Genomic DNA, 19,193 nt, shown 5'->3' with positions numbered 1-19,193 from the left:
CACACTGATCACATCAGTGTGCGGTCTCTGTGTGACACCCATGCTGTCGCCAGAAAACGGACATGTCGCCATGTGGAGCACACGGACACAGAGTCCATGTCAAAACACGGACGTGTGCGCAGACCCATTGATTTTTACGGGTCTACGTATGTCCATGTCTGCAGTACGTATGAAAATGGACATCACATGTAGCGGGACACGGATTTGTGAAGGAAGCCTAACAGTTATGATGGATCAGTTTCTGAAAAAATCCCAGCTAGCACGGATAGAGCCTACTGCCTTTCAAGGGCCTGTCAGGGTTCAGGTATTTTTGCCACAGACCTACAACATAGGAATCTCAAGATCCAGAAAGATCTTCTAATGCGAATACAAAATTAGAAATTAGATTTTCTTTTAGAAGACCAGTAAAATATAAGAGAAAATCAAAAGAGAATCTGGCAGTAGGATCAACCCGCTTAAGCCACCTATAGCGGCATGTAGACCATAGATCAGCTTTCTTTTTCTTACAGGCCCACGTTAGACGGCTTAGGAGGGTTGATCCTAATGACAGGCTCCCTTTAATACGTGGAATGTGGAGGTTTATGCCATGCTAACACCAAGATGCAAAGTTGATCAATTCATCACTTTTATTCTTGTACAGGTCTACGCGTTTCAGAGATTTCAATCTCCATCAGGACAAATCAAGAGAAAATGAATATTCTGCAGTGCCAGAGGCAAAGCCCGTAAATATACACGTGTAAAAGGAACGCCTACTGTGATTCAATCTTGGCGGGATCCCTGATGGTTACAAAAAAAGACATTACAGGTTCAAAATAAAAATACAAATTCCATTTTGGTATGGTCTCCATTCGTGGCTGTGGCTATGTGCCATATCTGCTACGTGATAAAAGGTGTTGGGACTACCACAACCCTCTTAGGAGAGTTCATTACCTTTTAATAACTTGGTGCACTTCCTTTCCACAGTTTGTTGTATTAGGTTCCCTTTAATGTTAGCTTATGGATAGTTAGGAATAAATCTGTGAATCCTTTTTGTAGATTCAATAAAATCAGTGTTTTAATCCGCAAGAGATTATCACTAAAGGGCTAGTTGTCTCATGCCATGTAGACGACCTGCTCTCTGTAACCCCAATACACCACTGATGAGCAGCTTTTCTGCCAGTGTAAACAAAAAGCTGCCAATCAGTGGTGTGGCAAGGTTATACAGCACTAATTACTCAGAGAACTGGTAGCTCTGCAGCAGAGGAAACTGGGCCTTTCATCAAATCTACATCACACAGACCAGTAAGTGACACACCAATGGACTTCAGGTCTTTGTCTACATAATGCTGCTCTCACATTACTTAGCAAAAAGCTGCTGACAGATTCCCCTTAACCCCTTCACAACCTTGAACATACTGGTACGTTTAAGGTCGTGTCCCAGCCTTTGATGCAGGCTTGTACACAGAGCCTGCATCTTTCCCTGCATATGCTGGCTGATCTGATCAGCCGACATGAGCCTCTAAAAGCCCTTTGTGGAACACATGCCAGCGGGGAAAGAATCATCCCCCGCTCCCATCGGCAGCCCAGTGACGCATTTGCAGGACGCCGAAAGTTGTAGTGACAGCCAGGGCTCAGCTGATAACGTGTCTGTCATGTTTAACTTTCAGCGAACGCCGGCTGCAAACTGGCATTCATAGATTATTTCTGCTGTACAGAGCCGTGCTAATGCACTTCTCTGTACAACCCAAAGATCAATTGATTGCAGCTTCAAGTCCTCTGGTAAATACAATAAAAAGTGAAAAGAAACAAAAAAAAAGTAAGAATGTAGGGGAAAAAAAACAAAAACAAAAAACCCAAACAATTTCAAATACCCTCTTTTACTCCATTGGGCATTAAAAGCAACAACAACAAAAAACAAACATTTGTTATTGCAAAGTTCAGAAATTTATCTGATCTATCAAAATATCAAATAAATTAATCAGTAAACAGCGTAAAAAATAACGAAAAAATTATTGGCCACTGCAACATTACATCAAAATGCAATAAGCGGCGATGAAAACGTAGCTACCAAAAATGGTAAAATCTGTAAAAATGTCAGCTTAGGGCTCAAAAAAATAAGCCATCACACAGCCCTAGACCCTGAAAAATGAAAATGTTACGGTCCTGAAAAATGGCACCAAAGCAACATTTATTTATATATTTTTAATACAGACTTCTGATTTTTTTTTTTCACCAATTAAATAAAGGAGCGGTCCTACATTGTGGCTGTACTTTTTACAGTCCTGCCACAACACAGAATTAAAAACTAATGAAAGGTGGGGAAAGTACCGGTAACTGCTGCCATGCTTTTACTAAAATGTGCATATCACCTTCCGCTTCTTTTCTCAAAACACACATATTAAAAAAAAAATAAAGTTGCATATCATAACCTGCCTGATCCACAGAACAAAGTTATCAGATCATTTGTACAACAAATTGAAGGTCAAACACAATAGGAAAAATATTAAAAATAGAAAAATTAAAAAAACAAAACAAAAAAAAAAACCAAACATGACAGCTGGAGGGCAAGGAGTAAAAAACGAAAGTGGAAAATGGTGGTCACGCTAAAGGGTTAACGTATGAAAAACAGGGCTTTTTAATTGTTTTTTTATATAGTATTTTATATAATCAATTCAAAAGAGGAGGCTAGACAGAAAATATGGTTGAAAGGATAGTCAAGTTAGTTGGCAGAGATATCAATTCTCAGGTAGAAGTCAAAACTAATGCTATATGTCCATGTACCAGATTTGTAGCACACAAAACTTCATGTTTTGGCAGGTAAAACGCACGGGTTTTTTTATTGCATTTTGGCTGTGTTTTTATGCATTTTTTTTTTATGAGTTTTTACGTCATGGTGATTGTGGTGGTTCCTGCGCTGTACCACCCCCCCCCCCGTGATCGCCCTGATGTTACAGCTGGGACCCAACTCTCACTGCCAGGAGCGGTGCCCACGCCGCTCCCAGGAGTTTAACCTCCTAAACGCTGTCATCAATAGTGATCGCAACATTTTGGAGGCAGGGAGAGAAATCTCTTACCCCTTACCTCTCTGGCGAATAGGTCACCATGACTATCCCGGGTTACTGAGCTACAGGTCGCCTCACAGACCATGCTGGATGTATGGTGTGTGAGGCGAAAGGTCAGCGCTGTGAGTGAGGCACTGACAGATATAATCCATTACAGTGATCAAGCACTGCAGTGGATATCAGACAAGAAAAAAAAATGCAGAAATAACTGTCTGCACCAAAATCTGCAAAAAAAAAAAAAAAAATGCAATGTGTGCACAGCACATTTCAGGATTCTCAGACTTTGCTTGGATAGGTTTTTCCTTGCAGTATTGATTAAAATCTACAAGAAAAACAAAACAAAAACACACCGTTGGTAAACAGCCTAATAGTTAAAAAGGCTATCTTTCTGTGGCAAAATGAAATGCTACAGAAACATGCAACTGAAGTTCAGCCTCCAGTCTTTTTCTAATTGAATCTTAAAATACAAGATGTGGTTCACTTACCTTTCTCCTCCTTTCTGCTCGACTATCAATGCCATAATGCATCAGCACAGCATCACATGGGGAACTAGAATTAGTACCATCTGCCTACTGGTAGGACCATGTGATTACCCCCCACTTCTAAATAAGCTAATTATATAATTATACAGTCATGGAGGCTGAGCCGTCATCTCTCCATATCACTGTGACAAGCATCTAACCATCACATGCCAACTATTAGAACAAAAGACAGGTTATTTACGGTCGGCTTCCACTTAAATGGTGAGCCAATAACCACTATGAAGTTTAGTCACATTCTCCGTGAACCTTGAGTTATTGTCGCCATGATTCTTCATTCACCTTCCAACAGTACAAACCACTTTATGCCTGCAAACTATCTGGGCAGGTATCTAGGCTAAACAGACAACATCTCAAATTTATAATAAGTACAGTTGGAATTTTTAGTGCTGTAGTGCACATTTAGTGCTAGCTTTTTTGTTTTTTCTTCATTGAATTGGTCGGTGGCTGACCCCTACCTTGCTATGCACCCCAATTTGGGATGTATTCCACCTGTCTAGATTTTGGCGATTGGTGACTGTTCACATTCAGTCATCAGGCCCTGTCCACAGGCTATTTACTTCATGCAGCATTTGCTTGGACGTGTCCCGCCCACAGCCATGATTCAGTCATGGGTATGGGATTGAAATAGTAGAACTGCTCTTAGCAGCACTCACCTGGTCTATTTCATATATGTGCCAAACGCCTCACATTTTATAAAAATATTTTAGTGTTAGGACTGCCCCAAATGAGATTTGCCGTGGAGTGGCGGGGTGGCTCAAGAAATTGCAATTTTTTTGCCAAAAATCTCAAATTTATAATAAGTACAGTTGGAATTTTTAGTGCTGTAGTGCACATTTAGTGCTAGCTTTTTTGTTTTTTCTAAACAGACAACCTGCCTGCCCCCCCTGCTTACACCGCTGGGTGTGACCGAAGAGTCGTTTAGCATTTGTGTTTAAACAAAGGTTAGCTACGCTGCTTCTGGGCACCACTAACTGGTTTGGAGAACATTTGTGACATTTTAGTTGGCACTTGTTGGAGACACTGTGGGTGCGCTCTACTAAAAATTGTTTTGTGGAATGGTATGTTGTCAGATAGCAATCATTTTTGGTTGGCACTGAGTGGTACTTTAAGACAAAACTAACTTTATGCTTGGTACTATACTTGGAGAAATCATGTGTGGCATAATTACTTTTAGGGAAACTGTTCATAATTGCTGTACTTTGGGAGGGCACAGTGGTAATTTTTTTTATGTGTTTGGCCACTATAGTTTTTCCCAAAACTATTGCTATACTGATAGTTTTGTCACTTTTTCTGCTGCACTGCATTTGGGGGCATTGGACAACAGGCACACTGGGCAGCAGAACGAAGTGTTTTTGCTAAAAAGCTGGAGAGGATGATGGCGCACTGAATTATTTAAGCTACACCAGTCTTACCTGGAAGAAGCACTAATCCCGGCCAAAGGAACATGCAGAGGATGAGAAAGGAAAACACTAAAATCGGATACAATGGGAGTTGCTGGATGCAATTATGGTCTAAAAGCACTAAACGTAATCAAAGGCTATGTGCGCACTAGAAAAGTGATTTTTTTTTTTTCTCAAGAAAATTTCTTGAGAAACTTCTGGGAGTTGAAGATTACCGCATCTGTGGTAAAATAAACGCACCAAAACCGCGGGAAAAACGTATGCGGTTTTGCCGCAGTTTTTCCGCAGGATGGTCCCTGCGGTTTTTTTATAAAAGAGAAAAAAAAAAAAAGGTAATTTCCTTCTGATATTCTGATATAGATAGAGAAATAGATAGATAATGGATAGATATATAGATAGATAATGGATATAAATAAATAGATAAAGGATAGATAGATAATGGATAGATAGATAAATAGATAATGGATAGATAGATAAATAGATAATGGATAGATAGATAGGATAGATATAAGGCTAGATAGAGAGATAGATAGAGGACAGACCAATAGATAGAGTCCCTGTGAGCACACACTGCATTTCTCACGAGCAGTAGTGTGTTCACATTACCGACCGTGGGAAATGACCTGTAATTACCTCTCTGTAGTCTCGTTGCGAGGCTGCATTCAGTATACGTCAGTCACGGCTGGATGCGAGCATCGTATGACCTCCGTGGATTACGCCGGAGCCGTGTGTTGGGGGGGGGGGGTTTAATAAAATGGTGAAAGAGGGGCTTTTTGTCTTATATTTAAAATAAAGGATTTTTCGGTGTGTGTTTATTCTCTTTACTTACAGGTTAATCATGAAAGCTGTCTCACAGACGCTGCCATAATTAAGCTTGGACTTAAATGGCAGCGATGTGCTGCCATCTACCTCATTATTACCCTGATTGCCACCGCATCACAGCAATCTGGAAGAGCAGGGGAAACTCCGGGACTGCCGCATAATGGATGCGACAGTCCCGGCGCAGCTGCGGGCTGATATTCTTGGCTGCGGGGGGGGGCATTAATCCTGGTCCTCAACCTCCCCAGCCTGAGAATACCGGGCCGCCGAAGTGTGTTTACCTCAGCTGGACGGTAAAAATACAGCGGAGCCCGCGTTTTGTTTTTTTGTTTTTTATATGCACATTTGATTTGTATGTGTAGTCTATATGTCTGTGTGTGAGTGTGATATGCGTGTGTATTCTATGTCTGTGATATGTGTGTGTTTACTCTGCTCCGCTTCCTCTTCCTGTCATAATGACATCACTTCCCTGCAAAACGCAGGCAGTGATGAACATTACCGAAGGTAAACCGCAGCTATACCGAGGGTATACAGCACATCATTTGCTACTTGCTGTATACACACGGTATTTCGCAATTACATTATAGTGAATGGAGTGACATACCGCAGGTACCTGCGGAAAAGAAGTGACATGCACATTTTCTCAAGAAATTTTCTCAAGAAATATTGCAGAAAGAATTTTCTTGAGAAAAAAATGCAGTGCGCGCACAGCTATTTTTTTCCCATAGGTTTTGCTGGGAAATGTCTGCAGAAAGATTAAACATTTCTCAAGAAATTTCTGCAGCAAAACCGCGGGTAAAAACGCAGTGTGCGCACAAGGCCTTAAATGGTTTTATCCAGCCAGATACAAAGGCCCCAATTAAGACTAATGTTTCATACGCTTGTCTTTAGGAGGGACATGCAGAAATAAGTTTAAAGTAAGGAACACTCAAGGCAAGGTGCACGGACGCACACTCCACTGATCTGAACCACCCAGTTCATTCAGTGATGTGCACCTCGCTAGAAATGGCACTCTAGTCAGCGACGGTAACACTTCTGGCGTAATGTACACCCCCACTTTAGATGAATTTGTCAGGCAGGCATTGCCACATTCTCCTCCCCAGCTCTAACTGGGGGGAGCTAGTAGACAGTGGTGCGAAACCACCAAAAGTCACAATTTATTTTACATAACTTCATGTTAGAAAATATGTAAAAAATGTAGTAAGTGTTTTATTACAGAATTTTAAGTTAACCACTTTGATTAATCTGGGCCAAGTCTTTAGAACGTAGCAATGCTTTGTGTTTGTCGTGATGGGTGCACCGCAAAAGATAGGGCTGCACAATCTGCAGTTGCACTTTTCTTTTCCTGAGCTGTACAGTTGGGAGGGTGCCCATTTTCAGGTTTAGTTGTTGTAAAGTATGGAAAAACAGCCATTCACATATCTTTCCCAGCCCTCATGTGCTGGGCCTTATATTTTGATATGCCTAGCTTCTTACCTGTCTGTTATAGTATAAAGATATCCTTTACTAGCTGAACCTTAGGATATAGTTATTTTTATTTTAGAGGTGTATAAATTTATGTACTACCTAATTTCCAACTGCATTAGCTGAATACTTGTATTCATCTATGATTTCATAAAAATAAAATGGTTTATGTCATGTGGTTTGCCCCAGTTCTAGCATATACACTTAGAAGGCAGGGCTGACGTGTCCAAGGAATGTGGCTATAGGCCTCTCTTGACAGACCGAAGCCCCCACCCCAAAAATAAAATATATAGGCCCTTTGATCTCTCTCGGGTCAATATTTACCACTATACAAAACACAAAAGATGGAGTAGAATAGGTAGTAGACTACACTATACCATGCCGGCCACTAAAATAACTTAATTAATGGAAGACATGTGCCACTGTATGGTATTTATTACAAGCATCCTTTTAGGAGATATGACCTTTTCATAGCATATTTGTAAAATGGATGCAAGAATAGTCAAAAGTGATGTATGAGCACTACCATGCTCTGTACTGATTGAGAGCAGTCGGACGCTCGGACGGGATAGACTCGAGCCCAGAGTATAAGGAAGTCAATGGGTGACTTGCATTTTATTCTGGGAAATCTTACAGAAAAATGCTTGAGTCCACCATTGATTTCCATTGAACTCTACACTCAAGTTACGCCCATCCAAGCATCCACCTGCCCTTAACAAGTACTGAGCACGGTAGTGCGCACTCATCACTAATAGTCAATATATGATGGATAAATGAATGCCTAGCAGTGGCATGGAACCCATAGGCTATAATCACATTTGTTTAATGAGGACGTGTCACCAAGCTAACACACTTTGGGAGCAAAAAAGGGCACTAAACACACAGGGATGTTAGCCTGCATATCATATGCAGAAAACACGTGGTACACCAAAATGAATGTAAGGACTTTATTATACAGGCAATAAAAAAAATCCCAAAAATGTGTGTAAAACATTTCGACCCCTATATTTGGGTCTTCATCAGACACTGAAATTAGACAAATATAGAAAAGGAAAACAAATAAATATATATGTGTGATTGCCAAAGGTAAAATATAACAATAAAATTGATATATCTCATTAATCTTCATATGAATATTATATACAATTCCATTTACATGATCACACTATATTTCAAACAGAGAAATCAACCAACCCATAGATTCTTGAGTAGGAATATGCCTTTAAGATGGTTTGACAGTCACCGTGAGATTATTGAAAAGCTACTAGCCTGCATATCATAGCACGACAGAGTGAAAAGTTCTAATAAATCAGTGAATATTTAGCAATGTCACCAAGCAAGCGTGCACCACTAATTGTATGGCTGGCCTCTGCCGCACAGATTTGAGCTTCTGTTGATTGCATGCTTCCTGTAGGTACAGCAAGTCTTCAGGATATATAGTTCTATAGTATTACTCCATTACTTGCATAATATTGCCTGTTCTACTTCCTCATTTAACTTTACATCTTTCTAAATTGAACGCATACACTATATGGTTACTCTCAGACGTCTTTGGTAAAAGGTTCCGGCAAACTTACAAGAGTCGACCCGTCATTAACCTAGCATTCTTTTGCTATATAAAACAGTCAAATCACAGTCAATCTTAAAGAAGTGAATGCAATAGAAGTTGGAAAATGCAGGACTATTTACCATTATCCAGTGTTTCAGTAGGTCTTACAACCTGTCACAACTTGCTTCTGCAAAGGAGGATCACTGTAGGGCCTAACTGAAAATATGTTAAGTATGTAGCCAAAAAGGATAGAAAATGCTGACATTTCACAGCCAATAGTAAGACATCAGCGTGGCGCAATCACAATCCCACACATCCCACTGGAACATACACATTCACGTACAGAGCATGCAGCGTTCTCTCCCCTTATAATTCAGGATTAGGGTGTAGAAGAATGTGATCACTTACAAGTCAGTGAATTTCTCCAGGGACAAGTCAGGTGTAAACACATCTAGTAGGCCAATGACCTGCAAAAGATCGGGACATGCAAACAGGGTTTATTTGTGTGTACTTTTCACTATTTACACTGATAGTGGAGACAAAAAACATAACTTATTAAAAACAAATTGAAACTTGCCACCATTTATTTCTTTTATGGCAAAGAAATTGTGAGCCACCATAAGGATATGTTCACACGTGGCATTTTTGCATTATATTCAGTGCACAAAATAAGCAGCGGTTTCCGTTCATCAGCATACTCAGATTTCTGATAGCTCAGATACACCTTGCATTTTTATTTCTGCTTGTATTTTGAGCCCTGCTGCCTGTTTGCCAAGACACAGCATGTCAACTCTTTCAGCATTTTAGCAGTGCTTTGCAAACAAACATTCATAGGAACGGGTTAACGACGCTGCAAAAACGCACGTAAAATTCAAATAAAGTGCGTATTGTACACAGCAGTTATCCTGCTACCACTTTGGTTTGTGGTGCAGGGGAAGAAAAATAAAAGCTGCAAAAACACGTGTGAACATACCTTAAAAGGGGTATTCCCATCTCCAAGATCCTATCCCAATGTGTAGTAGGTGCAATAATAATAATAAATTATTATTATTAGGAAATACATCCAATTAGAAATGTAGTATAGCTCTCCTGATACACTAGGTTTCTTACCTCATGTTCAGGGCATTGCAGGACCTTAGGTATCCATGGTTATGAGCATGAGCAACTAACTGACTATGCGAGATTGTAACTATGGCTACCTAAAGGCCACGTCTCACTAAGACATCGCTAGCGACATCGCTGCTGAGTCACGGTTTTTGTAATGTAACAGCGATGTTGCTAGCGATGTTGCTGTGTGTGACATCCAGCAACGACCTGGCCCCTGCTGTGAGGTCGTTGGTTGTTGCTCAATGTCCTAGACCATTTTTTGGTCGTTGCTCTCCCGCTGTGAAGCACACATCGCTGTGTGTGACAGCGAGAAAGCAACGATCTGAATGTGCAGGGAGCAGGAGCCGGCTTCTAGAAGCTGTGGACGCTGGTAACCAAGGTACACATCGGGTAACTATAAGCAAAGCGCTTTGCTTAGTAACCCGAATGTGTACTATGGTTACCAAGCACAGCGTCGTTACACGGGTCGCTGGTGGCTAATCTCTGATCACTATGGAGATCTGCCTGATTGACCGCTCACCAGCGACCATGTAGCGACGCTCCAGCGATCCCTGCCAGGTCAGATCACTGGTGGGATCGCTGGAGTGTCGCTAAGTGTGACGGTACCTTAAGGTCCTGCAATGCCCTGCACACTAGATAAGCAACATAGTGAATCAGAAGAACTATGCTACATTTCTAATTGGAGATATTTGCTAATGTAGGTGTAATAATATTAACAAATATCTCCAATTAAAAATGTAGTATAGTTCTTCCAATTTACTATATTGCTTACCTCATGTGCAGGGCATTGCAGAAACTTAAGTATCTATGGTTACGCCCACGCATATAGTCAGTTAGTTGCTCATGGTCACAACCATAGATCCCTAAGGTCCTGCAATGCCCTGCACACAAAGTAAGCAATATAGTAAATCAGAAGAACTATACTACATTTCTAATTGAAGGTATTTCCTATTATTATACCTACTACATATTGGGACAAGATTTTGGAGATAGGAATACCCTTTTAAGGATTGCTGAGGAAAGAACAAAGTAAATTTATTAGTATTTTGGATAAAAAGAATACACTCAAAATATCTGATCACACTCAGGACTAAAAAGGTATTCATGAATTGGATTGGTCGGTAAAAAAAAAAAAAAAAAAAAAAATAATAATATAGGACCACACTGATGAGGCTACTTTTACACTTGCGTTGGACGGCTTCCGTTGCTATCCGCAGCCTTGAGGAATTACGGTAACCGTTGCAGGAAACTGTTTTATTCCTCATAGACTTCTATTAGCTACGGATATCAACGGCTGGTCTTGCGCTGCATCCGCTGCACGATGCAGCGTCATTATTTTGACGCTGCGTCGGGCGGAAGGAACGCTGCATGTAGCATTTGTGTTAAAATAGCGCACCTTGACGGATTCCGTTGGAATCCGCCACGGTGTCTAATGATTGTCTATGGCGCTAAGCGGCGGAATCCGCTGACTGATTCAGTCATGTTCTGCTGCGCATGCTCAGCATGTCCAGCAGAACGATCGAAATCGTTTAAAATCACTACTGGTCTCTCTCCCCCCTCTCCCATACTCACCGATCACGGGCGCGACGCTGCACAGTTGTCACAAAGCTCCGGTGGCTTTTCCTCTTTTGAAAAAGCCGGCAGCTCATTATTCCATCTAGTATTCACCGCTTCTCCCGCCCACCGGTGCCCATGATTGATTGCAGTCAGACACGCCCCCATGCTGAGTGACAGCTGTCTCACTGCAACCAATCACAGCCGCCGGTGGGCGGGTCTATATAGTGCAGTACAATAAATAAAAAAAAAAAAAAAAAAAAAAAAAAAGGACGTGCGGTCCCCCCCCCCCCCCCCCAATTTTGATACCAGCCAAGGTAAAGCCACACGGCTGAAGGCTGGTATTCTCAGGATGGGGAGCCCCCCAGCCTAAAAATAGCCAGCAGCCGCCTGGAATTGCCATATCCATTAGATGCGACAGTCCCGGGACTCTACCCGGCTAATCCAGAATTGCCCTGGTGCGGTGGCAATCGAGGTAATAAGGAGTTAATGGCAGCAGCCCATAGCTGCCACTAAGTCCTAGGTTAATCATGGCAGGCGTCTATGAGACACATTCCATGATTAACCGGTAAGTAAAAGTAAATAAACACATACACCTGAAAAAATACTTTATTTGGAATAAAAGACAAAAAAAAAAAAAAACCACCCTCTTTCACCACTTTATTAAAATCCCCGGCATAATCCACACGAGGTCCCGTGACGCATCCAGCTCTGCTACATGAAGCTGACAGGAGCGGCAGTAGAACACCGCCGCTCCTGTGAGCTCCATGCAGCAACTGAAGTGAATGGCACTGTCAGCGATAACGTCACTGAGGTAATGCCTTGCGTGTGTGCGGTGATGATATGGGCGGTAGTGCCGGGGTGTGTGTCGTGAAGATGAGGGCTGTAGTGTCGGGATGTGTGCGGTGAAGATGAGGGCTCTCTCTCGGCTAAAGAAAACTTAACGCAATGCGTTATTTCACTGGAATCCGTTGCCTTTATTATCACACTTTTTGCAAGGCATCCGTCACATGCGTTACACAACGCATTGTGACGGATGCCGTTCAACGCAAGTGTGAAAGTAACCTAATAAGAGTGCAGTTTGATTTTCACAGACTGACAAGAGACATGTTTTTCATTCCTCTCAGAAAAATGAATCCCATTCTGATCAAAATCTGACTAGCATAATAGCACCATATTTCTCAGATGAAGAACATATGGTTATGCCACTAGGAGCCAGAAGCAGGTAATTGATAATATTCCAGAAGAGGTGACAGGTGCGCCCTTGTGGTTTTAGATGGTCTGCCAATGTGCAATGGAACACATTCATTACAAATGGATGCATTAGTGAGACAACTCCTTTAAAATCTGCCAGCTTATGTATTGATAAGAAAGCACACATGCAAACTAGCATATCTGGGAATCTGTTCAATAGTCTTCATTAACATTGCTGAATCGGTCAGCCCAAGCACCACGTGTGCACATTTATGTTGGAGACTTTGCTCACAGCCCATATCGCAACATACCTGACTTACAATTACCAGTGATTTTTTTTTTTCTATTTATGGGTATGTGCGCACTAGGCGTTTTTTTCACGCTGCGTTTTTATGTGCGTTTTTGTCTCAAAAAACGCACCCGCGGCTAAAAAAACACGGCAAAAAAACGCATGCGTTTTTGCTGCGATTTGGTGCGTTTTTTGCTGCGTTTTTGCTCACTGCGTTTTTAATCAGTGCACAATGCCATTAAAGATTGTTGATGAAAAAAAAAGGTCTGATGTCATTTCCTTCTTCAAAATGTTCATTGTATGCAGGAGAGCAGACAGCTGCAGAACTAGTGTATGCAGGAGAGCAGACAGCAGCTGCAGAACTACAAGGCTCAGCATCCTCCATTCACTAGTGTATGCAGGAGAGCAGACACCAGCTGCAGAACTACAAGGCTCAGCATCCTCCATCCAGGACTGTATGCAGTTTTTTGCCCAAAAAGAAAAAAAAAATGACATGGGCTTCGCCATATTTTTGTATGCTAGTCAGGTACAGCAGGCGGGTACGGGCTGCCCCCAACCCCCAGCTACCTATTTGTACCCGGCTGGGAACCAAAAATATAGAGAAGCCCTTTTTTTTTTTTTAATTATTTCATGAATTTCATGAAATAATTAAAAAAAAAAAAAATGACGTGGGCTTCGCCTAATTTTTGAGTCCAGCCGGGTACAACTAGGCAGCTGGGGATTGGAATCCACAGTGCAGGATGCCCAAGATTTCTGGGCACCCCCACTGCGAATTGCAATCCGCAGCCACCCCAGAAAATGGCGCTTTCATAGAAGCGCCATCTTCTGGCGCTGTATCCAACTCTTCCAGCTGCCCTGATGCCGGGTGGCTAGCTAGGTAATAATGGAGTTAGGGCTAGCTGTATATTATCAGCTAGCCCTAAGCCCGAAATTCATGGTGTCACGCCAATATTAGACATGGCCACCATGAATTTCTAGTAATGATAAAAAAAAAAAAAAAAAAACCAACAACAACACACAGAAAAATATTTTTATTAGAAATAAAACACAACACAATTAGTGACTCCATCTTTATTGAAATAAAGAACCCCCCTCCGCAGTAATCCTGGGTCAGGGTCCCGCGCCGTCCAATCCGGATCCAATATCATCTGATCGGTTTGCTGGAAGGCAAAGCGATCAGATGATGTGTCAGGATCAAGTGCCTGAATCACATCACACATCAGCTGATTGTATAAAAGCCGGTTATACAATCAGCTGATTGTATAAAAGCCGGTTATACAATCAGCTGATGCATCAGTAGAAAAAAAAAAAATAATACTCACTTATGTGCTGTGCTGATTACCGGCAGCTCCTGGAGCGATCGATTGGACAGGAGTCTGATCCCGTCCGATCGCTGCAGGAGCTGCCGGTAATCAGCTGATTAAGTCCCCTGACGGCAGGATCAGCTGATAGCCGGCCGGGCGCGAAAAAGCCGGCGAGACTACGATCAGCTGATGCGTCAGGTGACTGCATCAGGTGATCCACCGCCAGGTCCTGCAAGCAAGGTCCTGCCCCGGGGAGACTGCACACAGGCAGAGCGGCGGTACCGGGAGGAGATGGGAGCGAGCATGGCACCGGGAGTCTGCAGACAGGTGAGTATATATGACATTTTTTTTTTCTACTGTTCACTTTGGTTTTCGCCGCTGCCTCCACCTCCCGCCCAGACATGGCGCTGCACGGAGCTGACATGGCACCGGGCGGGTTGTGGACGCAGCGGTGACGGTACCGGGAGGATTCATGCTTCTGTGTTTACCAACAGAAGGAATCCTCTTCCTGTACACGTCACTGTAGTACCCACCCCTTGCGTTTATAGCTGCGTTTTTAGTCATAGAAACGCGGCTATATGCGTTTTTCATTGCTTTGTTGAACATTCATTGAACTTAATGGGTGAAAAATGCAGTGAAAAACGCAGAAATAATTGACATGCTGCATTTTTGTGTTCACCACAAAAACGCAGCTACAAAAAAACGCTGTGTGCGGACAGCACTTATGAAAACCCATAGACATTGCTGGGGAAGCAATGTCACTGCGTTTTCAGCACAAAAACGCGGTAAAAAACGCCTAGTGCGCACAAGGCCTAAGGGTAAATGAATAACAGGCAAAAGGGTTAAAAGTAAAGTGTCCTATTCCTAATAAGAGATGGAAGGCATGTGAGGACATAATTGAATCATGTTATACAGTTAGGCTGTGTCCTACTCCCTAGGTTTCCTGCTATTAGAGGACGCCACATTCCACAGGAACATACGGTAGCTTGGAAGCGTCGCTGAAGACAAAAGCCTTCTATTATCCTGCAATATTGTGAGTGGCAATAAACCCTATGAGGCAGTAGCCAGTCCTTTCTAGACTAAATATGGCAATTAGAAAACTTACTAGCAGTTAGGTCATCCCTGGACTGTCTATTTTACTTAAAAAAAAAAACAACAAAAAAAAAAACAAAAAAAAACAACATATTCCCCTAGGGTTAATTCCCACGTTGTGGATTCCACTATACCAATAAGAAATAAGGCCTATGCACACTTTTTTTGCACAATTTTCTCACAAAACCTGAAGGGTTAAGTCTCATGCACACGTGGCTTATTCTTGACTTGCAGGCTTCAATCTGCAGCATGACAATTCTTTCTGCACTTTTGCTGCAGATTTCAGCCATACTAGGGTATGTGCTCATGATCAGGACTCGCTGTGTCCTGGATATAGCGGGTCCTGCAAAGAATTGACATGCTGCGGTCTGGAAAGCCGCACTGCAGGTCAGTCTTCACTGTGGGCCACACACACACACACACACACACACACACACACACACACAGTGGGCATAGGATTTCTAGAAATCCAATCCACTGTGCTTGTACTGTACATCGCATCATTCTGGATGTAGCTGAAGCATGCTGCATCCAAAATGCTGTGAAGACTGATCGTTGGCACGCACTCCAAGGCCCCTTTCACACAATTTTTTTTTGCTGTCAGTCACAATCCGTCAAATTTTGAAAAAAAAAACGGATCCAGTGACTGATGGCGCTGAATCAGTTTTTTCTCATTTACTTGGATTAGCGACGGATGGCCTCACGTTTAATCTGTTCGACGGATCCTTCGAAAATTCTTTGTCTGTCAGACGGAGAAGACAGCCTTTTTGTCTACATCAAAAAAAACGGACAGCGACGGGTCAGTCGCTGTCAGTCATTTGGTAGACTGGAAGCCTATGGGCACAGGATCTGTTGGAATCTGTCAAAGTGAGCATGATCCAATTATTATTTAGACCCCAGCTAGTCTGATCCGTCGCATCAGTTTAGCCACAATCTGCAAAGTCGAAAAAAAGGCTTGTGACTGAAGACAAAGAACTGATGTGTGAAAGGGGCCTAAGGGGCACTTTGCACACTACGACATCGCAGGTGCGATGTCGGTGGGGTCATCAACATCGTAGTGTGTAATGCATTTTTGATACGATTAACGAGCACAAAAGCGTCGTAATCGTATTATCGGTGTAGCGTCGGACATTCCCATGATTTGGGAAAGACCGATGTTACGATGTTGTTCCTCGTTCCTGCGACAGCACACATCGCTGTGTGTTAAGCCGCAGGAGCGAGGAACATCTCCTTACCTGCGTCCCGGCTGCAATGCGGAAAGAAGGAGGTGGGCGGGATGTTTACATCCCGCTCATCTCCGCCCCTCCGCTTCTAGTGGCCAGACGCCGTGTGACGTCGCTATGACGCCGCACGACCAGCCCCCTTAGGAAGGAGGCGGGTCGCCGGCCAGAGCGACGTCGCAGGGCAGGTAAGTGCGTGTGACGCTTCCGTAGCGATAATGTTCGCTACGGCAGCAATCACAAGATATCGCTGCTGCGACGGGGGCTGGGACTATCGCGCTCGGCATCGCAGCATCGGCTTGCGATGTCGTAGTGTGCAAAGGGCCCCTAAGGCTGCGTGCACATGTTTGTTGCAGATTTTTATGCCTTTTTCATTGCAGATTTGATACAAAACCTGAAGGGTTTCCTGATGCCAGCAAATTGAATGAGAATCCTGAAGTCTCATGCACAGGAGGAGTATTTTTGCTTTTTAAATTTGGTGCAGATTTAACCCCTTAGTGAGGGAGCCAACTTTGACCGTCATAACAAGGCCAAATTATAGTAATCTGACCAGTGTCACTTTTACTTGTACATTTAGGTTGATATTTTTTGTATTTATTGAAAATATGGGAATTTTGGCAAAGATTTAGAAAAATTAGCAATTTTCAATCTTTCAATCCTTAATCCAGTTAGTCAGTCCTCCATCATATCAAGGCTTGAGTAGAATTTCTGAGATATGCCGGATGGAGTATCTGTCGGCCATTCTTGATTCAGGTGTTTAATCATTTGAAAATATCTGGGCTTCTCTGAACCATTCTTACCTTAATATAATAACCGTATCTCCCCTTCCATCCCTCTCTCTCGTGTGTCTTTCTTGTTTTGTGTATAGATTTAGTTGTAAGTTAATAAAGATTTAGATTAATCTCACGACATTATTCATGGCATTGCTAATAGGAGTCATATACTGGACTACCCTGCAATTATTATAGCCGTATCACTTATCTCTTGGGAGGTTAGTAGTTGGGTGGGGTGGGCTCGATAAGCCATATTGTGTACGATGTCTCATGCATTCGACTATTAATCATAATTTCAATAAAAATTAGTTAAAAAAAATCATGCTGTACAAAATAATAAATAACATTTTCCATACGTGTACTTTACATCTGTATCATTTTACAAATGTTATTTTACGAAGTCCAAAGTGGCTCCATCTGCACCAATAGAGTGAGTGGTTCCAACAGGAGGCATCTTCTGATTCACGGTTTTTGGATTTAACTCTGACACAAGTGCTCAGTAGAGAGCGCAGGATAAATGTGAACCGAGTCTTATCCTTATTGTTGAGTGGTAGAATGATCAAATAGACAGAAGTCCAGGAATAGTTCTTATTTTTATGCCGTTCACCATGTGGTATAAGTGATAAGACTGCTTTATTCTTCGGGTCAGTACGATAAACGCGATACCAGATTTATATTTTGTGTTTGGCTGCTATCACAAGGTAAAAATGCTTTTATGTATAGTAAATATTTTTTTTTTTGTTACCATATTCTGAGAAGTAACTTTTTGGGGGTGAACAGGGCTGTTTGAAGGGTTATTTTTGGAGCGATGAGTTGAAGGGGTCTTTTGTACCATTTTGGGATGTACTACATTTTTGATCGCTTTTTAGTCATATTTTTCAAGATTTTTGAATAAAATGAAAATTAAAAAAAAAAAAACTTCCATATCCAAAAGGTCACCAAAGACTATCAAATTTCAATAGCCACCTAATATGAGATCAAAATCTCACAGAAGCTATATATAAAAAAAAAAACAAAAACAAAAAACAATGGCAATTTGTTCAAATATAAATAAATATATAATACAGTACAATAAACAGTTGGTGTAAGAAAGACATACAGTATAAACCTTAGAACCTTAGGTATCAGACAGATGGCCCTGCGTCCCTATAGCCCCAGATATACTAACAAACGGCCACCTAACCTTGGCTCCACAGGAGTTAAGACTTTCTGCATGATATACCGTATTTTTCACTTTATAAGACGCACCTGATTATAAGACGCACCCCAAATTTGGTGAAGGAAAGGAGAAAAAAATGTTTTTTTTTTAATGTTAAATGGGGTTCGTCTTATGCCAGTGTCCGTCTAACAAATCATATAGGGTATGTCCCTCATAGCCCCCCCATCCTAAAATTAGCCTCCTTAATCTGGATATGGCCCCCTTATATTGAATATAGCCTCCTTGTGCTGGCACACGTCCCATACTGATGGCACACGTCCCCCTGTGCTGCCCATGACCCCCTACGGATGGCACACGTCCCCTTGTGCTGCCCATAGCCCCCTATGGATGGCACACATCCCCCTGTGCTGCCCATGGTCCCTATGGATGGCACACGTCCCCCTGAGGATGGCACACATCCCCCTGTGTTTGATATGGCCCCCATGCTGCTGCCCATAGTAAAATAAACTCTTTACTTACTTTCTCCAGCGCTGTCCTCCCTCGTGTCTCCCTCCGTGCTGCTGAGCTCCTGCACTTCCTGCTTCTCGGTGCAGGTCATGTGATCGGCACAGCAGAGTTACATCATCTGTGTGCCTGATCACAGCGGCAGCAGGGAGACACTGGGAGATCAGCGCTGGAGGCAGTAA

The 19,193-nt window shown here is 42.4% G+C and overlaps 1 protein-coding gene across 1 annotated transcript in view; it reads right to left on the bottom strand.

The window, feature by feature from the left end:
• MAPK12 (mitogen-activated protein kinase 12) overlaps positions 1–19,193 on the bottom strand; it is a 159,945-nt gene that overhangs the window by 101,944 nt on the left and 38,808 nt on the right. The window contains exon 3 of the mRNA XM_075345089.1: positions 9,224–9,282. Coding sequence (XP_075201204.1) covers positions 9,224–9,282 — 59 coding nt within the window. The remainder of the gene's footprint in view (positions 1–9,223; positions 9,283–19,193) is intronic.

This window comes from Anomaloglossus baeobatrachus, chromosome 4 (assembly GCF_048569485.1).
Source record: "Anomaloglossus baeobatrachus isolate aAnoBae1 chromosome 4, aAnoBae1.hap1, whole genome shotgun sequence".
NCBI lineage: Eukaryota > Metazoa > Chordata > Amphibia > Anura > Aromobatidae > Anomaloglossus > Anomaloglossus baeobatrachus.
The sequence above is the reverse complement of the archived record's forward strand: the minus strand, read 5'-3'. Positions and strand labels throughout refer to the sequence as shown.